This window comes from Paroedura picta, chromosome 14 (assembly GCF_049243985.1).
Source record: "Paroedura picta isolate Pp20150507F chromosome 14, Ppicta_v3.0, whole genome shotgun sequence".
Classification (NCBI taxonomy): domain Eukaryota; kingdom Metazoa; phylum Chordata; class Lepidosauria; order Squamata; family Gekkonidae; genus Paroedura; species Paroedura picta.
This window is the reverse complement of record NC_135382.1, coordinates 14,834,184-14,842,706: the sequence shown is the minus strand read 5'-3', so window position 1 is coordinate 14,842,706 and position 8,523 is coordinate 14,834,184. Positions and strand designations below refer to the sequence as shown.

General features: G+C 41.2%; 1 protein-coding gene across 9 annotated transcripts in view; it reads right to left on the bottom strand.

The window, feature by feature from the left end:
- Nucleotides 1-3,200: 3,200 nt before the first annotated feature.
- MTA1 (metastasis associated 1) overlaps nt 3,201-8,523 on the bottom strand; it is a 91,591-nt gene continuing 86,268 nt past the window's right edge. For 6 of the 9 annotated variants that reach the window (XM_077309536.1, XM_077309529.1, XM_077309530.1 and 3 more), the window contains one exon: nt 3,203-4,208. Coding sequence is in view for 8 of the 9 variants with exons in the window: in XM_077309529.1 (XP_077165644.1) it covers nt 4,070-4,208 (139 nt within the window). In the remaining variant the exon portion in view is untranslated. Of the gene's footprint in view, nt 4,209-8,523 lie in introns of all 9 variants that reach the window. The other 3 variants (XM_077309534.1, XM_077309535.1, XM_077309528.1) reach the window with 2 other exon arrangements.

Here is an 8,523-nt window from a genome sequence, read left to right as displayed (position 1 = left end):
GCCATTGGTCAGTTTCGGTTTAATTTCTGTGAAAGAACACCTGCATAATTTTATGGTTGGGGGTCACCACAACATGAGGAACTGTATTAAAGGGTCGCGGCATTAGGAAGGTTGAGAACCGCTGCCTTAGCAGAACACAACTGGCCCTGTTACTTGTGCTGTAGCAGCCGAGCATCCTTCCAAGTAATAGTTGAAACTCTGGGTGCAACTGACAGCTTTTTCTTTTCATTCTTGCAGTCCACAAGCCACATAAGTCATAGAACCATAGAGTTGCAAGGGTCCATAGAGGTCATCTAGTCCAACCCTTGTTCAATGCAGGATCAGCCTAAAGCATCCATGAAAGGCCCACTAAGAATCACAGTGTGAAGGTCCCCTAACCGTACAGCACTGCAGGGTTTCTGGAACTGCGGGACCCGTAGCACATGCCACATTTTGCTGCTAGGATAAGCCGCCTCTGCTTCTCATAGGATCCCTAATGAATAAGAGCTGGCCAGTACAAATTACCGAGGAAAAGTTCTTTGAGGTTGCAGTCTTTGGTACTCCAAGATTTCTGCTTTCATTTGTCCTGAAAGAGCAGGTTTCTGAGGAAAGAGATGAACGGCCACAATTCCTATTTGATTAACCTTCATATATCCCATTCTTCAGTAAAAATGGAAAACATCTATAAAGATTAATTTGAAATTCACTAGTCAACCAAATCTTCCAGAATTTTCTTCAGCCGAGTTCCAAGTAGCTAAAGCACAATCCCAAAAAAGGCCAAAGTCTGTCTTGCATCTGTGGTAGTTTCCTTGCTTGCGTTAGCATTTCTGCATACTTGAATTTGGAAAAGCATTCTTTGTACATACGTATAATGTTGAGGCTTCTGGAAGAAACTGTTTCTTTGCCATTAGCATGAAGGCCAAGGCAAACATGAGTAAAGGAGAAAAAAAATAATTATAAAGGTTTTGGCTTTTTGGATGTTAAGAATGCTGGTCTCTGAAGCATTATGCTTGTTGGCTGAAGCACCTTCAAAATTAACTCCTTGGAGGGAGAGAGCTTAGCTCTTTTTAAGCTAGGCTTTCCATGTCTAGGAGATTTTAGCTTAAGCTTTGTGTCTGCAGAAAGCCACCAGTAAAAGAGGAAACCTAAACAGATACCAGTTCATTATTTTACTGTTTCTGTTTTGAGTTGCTGCAAGTTTAAAGTGCAGAGATACTAGCATATAGCTGGTCAAATCTTTTTTTTTGGGGGGGGGGGGGGGAGGACGACTTTTTTTGTTTTTGTTTTGTTTTTACTGTCAAATCACCACTGACATTTGGTGGCACTGTAGGATTTGCAAGGCATTCAGATGTGGTTTGCCATTGCTTGCCGCCATGTCACACCCATGGTATTCCTTGAAGGTCTTCCATCCAAAGTACTAGCCAGGGATAACCCTGCTTAACTTTTTGAGATCTGACCACATCAGGCTAGCTTGGGCTATCCAGATCAGGACAAGTTACACTGAAAAAAGACTTATCAAGCCTCTGGGGAAAAGATGGACTATCCTTAACACTATTTCACTCCCTTATATATTTGGGAAACAGCCTCCTGGGAGGAGACTGTCCAGGGCCCTGTCCATCCAGGTCCACCCTGATTGGCCCTCCCACTCCAGCTCCCGCCCTCCCTCCTTGCCTGCTAGAAGCCTTGTGGCTGCGGCCTCCATTGTTGCCCATGAGGAGTGAGGCAGTGACAGGGCTTTGTGGCCCACACGTAAGCTCCTGCTGGGAGGGAGTTTGGGGGGGGGAGTTTTGAGCCTCCCTGTGGGCTGTCGCCGCCGCAGGGGGGGATGCTTCCGACATCCTTTAGCCCGGGAAGCTAAAGTGAATGGAGTCAGGTAGGACTTCTACCCAGAAAGGCCTCTGATTGGTGGTGCAGACTTTGAAAAGCATTGGTTTGACAGCAGCTGCCACCATAATATAAGACCTCCACTGTGTGAATAAAGATAAATTGTAGCAACCAATATGTGCCTGGCTTCACCTCCCGTGGCAGCCATTTTGTGGCAGCACCCACCAGACTAGGGCAAAATCACAAAGGCAATCCAGGCAACAAAGGAGAGGTAAACCAAATACACTGTAAATTAAACTACTGAAATTAACATAATAAGAAAAATGGAAGCAGCAGAAAAATAAAATCAAACTGAATTTACTCCATTCTATCTAAGCCTCCCTAAAATACCAACCTCCTTATATAGGTGCCTAACTCATATCAATAGATATTAGATATTAGCTGCCTAACTCATATCAATAGATATTAGATATTTTGAGGTCCAAGCACAGACTTTTCTATGTATGGTAGGAATGTCCAGCTTCCCTGAAGATATTGTTCAGATATGGGTGTTTCAGGGACAAAAGAGGGTCACTTCCCTGCCACTGAATGCCAATTAATTAGCTATGCCTCTTCTAAAACCTTCTGTGCTGGTGCAGAACGCATTTGTGGGACTGCACAGAGATTACAAAGAAGATAGATCAGCTGGGAGTCAGATCTTGACCCCACCCCCCAGGTGTTGCTGGGTACAAACTAAACTTTCACCACCAGGAGATAAAAAGCTCACTCCCAGCTGATGACTATAATGACTCTCAGCTGATGGTTGTGAATAGAAATGAAATAATAACTGAATAGCTCATCAATTAATTAGCTATCTGATTATCATTGCTGACCATGAAATGAGCCAAACTGGCAGGTGTTTGAGCATTCCTAGCATACCTAAAACTATGGAGCAGTTTCCTCAATGCCACAGTGCATTAGGCCAGGCTTTCTCAACCAAAGTTTCTTGACTGCCCAGGAAGGGTTTCCCAAATGGGTGGGAGTTAATTAATTGTTTATATATATTTTAAAATTTGTTAAACATTTATCAGGTTATATGACCATATATGGTCATATTGAACAGCTCCCTCCCACAATGGCCAATGTTGGGCCTAGAGGGGGTTAGAAATGGAGGGGCATGTTCACAGCTAAGCTTCCTCACCATATATCATGCCACTTCAAGGGTTTCTCAACAGTTAAAAAAAAAGAAAGAGAAAGCCTATAAAAGACACATGAAGCTATCAAAGTCAGTATCATCTAGTCTGACTAGAGGTAGATCTCCAAGGTCTCAGGTAGAGATCACAACATGATCCTTTTAAGGGTCTCAGGGAGAGATCACAGCTTGATCCTTTTAATTGGGAGATGCCAAGGACTGAACCTGGGACCTTATGTATACGAAGCATGACTACTGAGCTATGCCGCACTACAGTGGGATTTGATGGAGAACAGCAATCCAACATGCCAGTTTCCCATGGGAATAATCCAAAATAGAATAACCCAACCTGGAAAGCCTGGCCACCAATGCCACTGCAAGGATCACCCTTGCCCATGTGGTCCCGGATCCACAGAACTGATGGGATTGGCTGAAGAGTTAAAACCCCTCCAATGGATCTGTAGCATAAAGCACATTAAACTTGTTGCTGGTTTCTAGACCTTCTATTTCCAAATATAACAGATACACATTGGCATTTTATCTACAAAGAAATTATATAAATGGAATTTTAAAATGGTACTGTCAAAATTAAAAAGAAAATTTACAACAGTCTCATAAAACATCTTGGCAATGAAAATTTGGTCACAAAACAAAGTCATCCGGTTATTCCTTTATCGAAAGATAAAACAGAATATGGTAAGGATACTATCCCCCATTCTCTCCTCAATAAATTAAATTTACTTTTCTTCCTACTTGTTTACAAAAGGAACAGAATAAACTACAAGGGAAGGAAAAAAATCTGTCACCAAGAGATTTTTTAAAAAAAGAATGAGCACATTCATGTGCAGTCTGCGGATGTCGAGATTCGGAGAAGGGCTGGCTTCCTTTTCAGACTCTTAACAGTGCAATCCTAAACAGAGTTACATCCTCCTAGAGCCACTGAGGCCAATGGGCTTAGAGGAGTTAAATCTGTTTGGACTGTGCTGTAAAAGGTATGTCAGTTCCCTCCGTTCGCAGTAGATTCAATGCTGAAGTCACAAAACGGCATGTGGAGGTTGAGCAAAGCTCTCTGGTGTTTTCAAGACCCCTCCTGTTTTAATCCTCAATAATGATTGGTTCATCATTCACTGGCTGTGGCAGATGCACACTCTGTAGTGGCTGGAGGATGATGGGCTTATAAGGGCTTCTTGCAGCTCTCTTAGCTTCGTAGGAGGAAAGCAGCTTGCGAATTTTCCTACAACAGGAAATGAAAAGAAGACAAAAAGCCTATCAGTGAATGGCTATTCTAATTTATTTCCCGCGTTCTTTGTGTTTTTTCAGTTGTCATGCTAAACCCTTGTTTTGCAACTGAAGATATTCAATGGAAATAAGCAACTTCATACATTTATTCATCCCATTTAAGGTTCCCAGATGATTCCCCCATCCAGGCATTAACCATATCAGGCCAGCCTCAGTTCAGCAAGACTGATACAACAAATATACTTTTGGAAAAAGCCCGGTGCAGGAAGGATTGTCCAAGAACCCAACCTTTTCAAGAAGCCAGTCTAATTATATATAATTATATACAAATCTAATAAATAAATAAGAATAACTTAAAGTATCTATTGAAAGGACAATGGGGAGAAGTTCTGAATTTCACTTATTAAGACATATGACCTGTCCTGTGCATAAGAACTCTGGTATAAAACTCTATTTTCCTGTTAACTTACATGGACATTTATAAACAGAAATATCCTTATTCTTTTGCTAAACTTGACCTGATTCTAACCAAAAGGAAATACTCTGTTGACATTGTGAAATCAATAAAACCTGAGGGTAGGGTGATCACATTAAAGCTGGAGTTCTTGATCTTATGGGAAAAACAGGATCCTTGAATTGCAGAAAAGCTGATTTTCATAAGTACAGAGAAATGCTAAATAGAATTCTATTGCTCAATAACCAGGAAAAGTAGTCCAAGATGGATTTCTTTAAAAAAAGCAGTTACTTAAGGCACAATCATCACAAACTGATTCAACGAAAAAGAAATGAGAGAGATTTAAAACGCCAACGCAACTGCATTAAAAGTGCAATGAATAAATAAAGGCATAACGAGAAGCTGAAAATAAAAAATGAGAAGTATAGAAAATGGCTCAGGTCACTAGAGATGCCTGTAGGAACGTAGCCTGAACTTAGAGTTAGGAAATTTTAAAATAAGCTGAGGATGGCAAAGGATGTTCAAACAACAAAAAATGGATTTGTTCAATGGAAGAAGAAAATGACAGGTGCGATCCTCACTGATAGGATGATGATGAAATTTCTCAACACCAGTTTTTCATTCACCTTCTCCCCATTCACCTAGTAGAAGTGGCATGAATTGCTGAAGATTGGTTAGCCGTTGGGTATCTTAAATCAGTTTTCTGAGCTGGATGAACCTAGAATACATGTATTTATGTATCATATGGCAAAGTTACATATTCTAGTTACGCAATTCTAGCTCGCCTTCTCATGGTGCATCCTGGATAAAGCTAAAGAGCTGGAACCTTTGGCTGCCAGACAATTGCAGGATCTCCTGGCTACACTACACATATGGTGACAATCAATGTAGGGTATGAAAGCAACCTGCTGGTAGACCCTTAGCACTTCTGTTATTTCTGAGAAATTCTGCAGAACAAGGGACATGTTCCAAGACTGAAGATGCACAAATATCCAAATATCCTTCTAAACTGGGAAGGGGGGCAGGGGAGGAGGATAAAAGAGGGCCTGGGAAATTACAGTCTGACTTAAATACCAGGAAATATACTGGATCATGTTATAAAGTAACAGACTCCAATAGCACCTTTAAGACCAACAAAGATTTATTCAAGCCATGAGCTTGAATAAATTTAGATTTATTCAAGCTCACACCTTGAATAAATCGTTGTTGGTCTTAAAAGTGCTACTGGACTCTATTTGTGTGTGTGTGTGTGTGCTACTTCAAACCAACACGGCTACCCACTTGAATCTATCCTCATGTTATAAAGTGTTCACTCTGTAAACATCTTGAAAACACTAGAAGCCAACATATATTTGTCAAGAATAAATTCTGCCAGACTAATCTTACCACATTTTTATTTATAAAATTTATACCTCTCCTTTCTACCCTTGTCAGGGCCACTATGGCAGCTCACAGGCAGGGTTACCATATTTTGAAAAGCAAAAAAGATGACATATTTCCTGACCGACTACCCCAAACAACTGGTCACTATGACAAATCTCATACCTCTGTAAGATGAAGCCTGCATCCAGGGGGGACTGTAGGGCAAAATGCACACAGCCTCCCAACCCAAAAAGAAGACGTTTTCATCATTTTTTTAAAAAAGAATCCAAAAGAGGATGGGCACCAAAAAAGAGCAATTGATTATAGGCAGCCACAGGAAAGGGTCACGACAACATCAGTGAAAGAAAAAAAACACTCTGCCATAGCTGGCAAAACCAACCCCTAGAAGTTTCAAAAGTGCATCTAAGAGTTGACTGCTTTTTTATTCCAATATGTGACAAAGTTCCAGTACTGAATGCCTTTTCTTTATATTGGGACAAGGGAAGAGGCTAGAGAAGCTGAAAATGAAGAGAAACTGTATGAATGAAGAGAAATCTATAGCTACAATGAAATATTCCTTGCATAGCTGATTTTTATTTTAAGCCTCTGGGGCAGGGGTAGTCAAACCGTGGCCCTCTAGATTTCCATGGACTACAATTCCTATGAACCCCTGCCAGTGCTCGCTGGCAGGGGCTCATGGGAACTGTAGTCCATGAACATCTGGAGGGCCGCAGTTTGACTACCCCTGCTCTGGGGTAAGGTTCAGGGAAAACGACAATCGCGTGGGCCGAAAAGTCTAAATTTTGCCACCCACAAAGCAGCCACCCAGGCATTATTGCGACATTTCACAAAACTTTGGAGAAAAGCCGGTTTGAAAAAGATCGCTGAAAAGCCAGGGAGAACCCTGGAAGGGTTTTGTGTGAGGAAGCAGAGGAAAAACCTGCTCCCCAAAACTCAGGCCAGACCACCTTAAGGCAATTAGTGATGGCATCTGGATGCAGGCTGGTGCCTTTGCTAAATGAAGTTTGTGAGATTCTTAACCATGTTGGCACTGTGATGCCCTCTTAAGGTGAAAGAAATAACTCTAGTGAAGGTGTTCCTATTCACACAGCCTTGTATACTTTATTCATTTATTCATACTTTATTCATTTAGACCAGGGGTAGTCAACCTGTGGTCCTCCAGATGTTCATGGACTACAATCCCCATGAGCCCCTGCCAGCAAATGCTGGCAGGGGCTCATGGGAATTGTAGTCCATGAACATCTGGAGGACCACAGGTTGACTACCCCTGATTTAGACCATTTTTCAGGTGGAAGGAAAGGAAAAACTGCTCAAAGCTGTTCATGTCCTAAAAACAAGAATATTTAATTTCTATGAGGATGGTTCACAACAATATAACATACAGTAAAATCAGTTATAATAACAGAAGTACAGTAAAATACAATAAAATACAATTTAAAATCCATCCTAACCGCCTTTGCACCCTCCGCCAGCTACCCCGGACTGGCGATGACATCAAAATAACCCATTCCCTGCCACAAATTTTGTTATTCTTTAAGATACTACTGGATTTTTGCTATTTTCTACAGTTACAAACAGATTAACATGGCTATCCATCTACCTATGCATGCTTTAACATTCAACGAAACACCACTGACTATCAATTGTGGGAGGGGGAATCAGGTAATCAGTCATGTATAGGGAAGAAGAAGAAGAACAAGAAGAAGAACAAGAAGAAGAGTTGGTTCTGATATGTCACTTTTCTCTACCCGAAGCAATCTCAAAGTGGCTTTCCTCTCCCCACAACAGACATCAAATAAATTTTACATTATGCAAATATCTGTTTTGAGGCCCACTTTTTCATCACTGCTGATGTACTTACTTTAATGATGCTCAGCTCATTTAGCCAATACGACTTGAGCAATCTCAGGCTACTTACAACAAAAATAGATACTTTAAATAAACAACCAGTTACCACACTTTTAGGTCCTTTCAATTACATAAGCAAACAATCTGGCTACTGCCAATGTTTGTTTGTTTGCTTGTATACCGCCCTCTCCTGAGGCTCAGGGCGGTTCTAAATCAGCACCTGCCAAGAATGTCTTAACCTCATCAGGTGTTGACAGTTCCTCATTATCACAGAAAGCAGGAGTAATACCCACATTTCTAATATTGCATAAAGTACCATGATCCAGGAAGTGATGCTCCAGAGTTTCTATCCTGAAGCACATTCACAAAGTCTGGATGAACATGCAGTCCTTTGCATTCACCCTTGCATTACTTGAGAAAGGACAGAGCTTAATCCTGCAATCCTGCAAGCATAAATGCTCTCCTGTATCGACAGTTTAAAAATCTAAATATGGTAAGGTCACCTTTCTGGAAGACATTCTCAAGTATAAGGGGGAACATACCCTAGACCTATGGGCTCTATTTGTGGTGCTGATTGATGGAGTGACCGTTTTGGATTTTCCCTCTTGTAAAGCATCCTGCCATT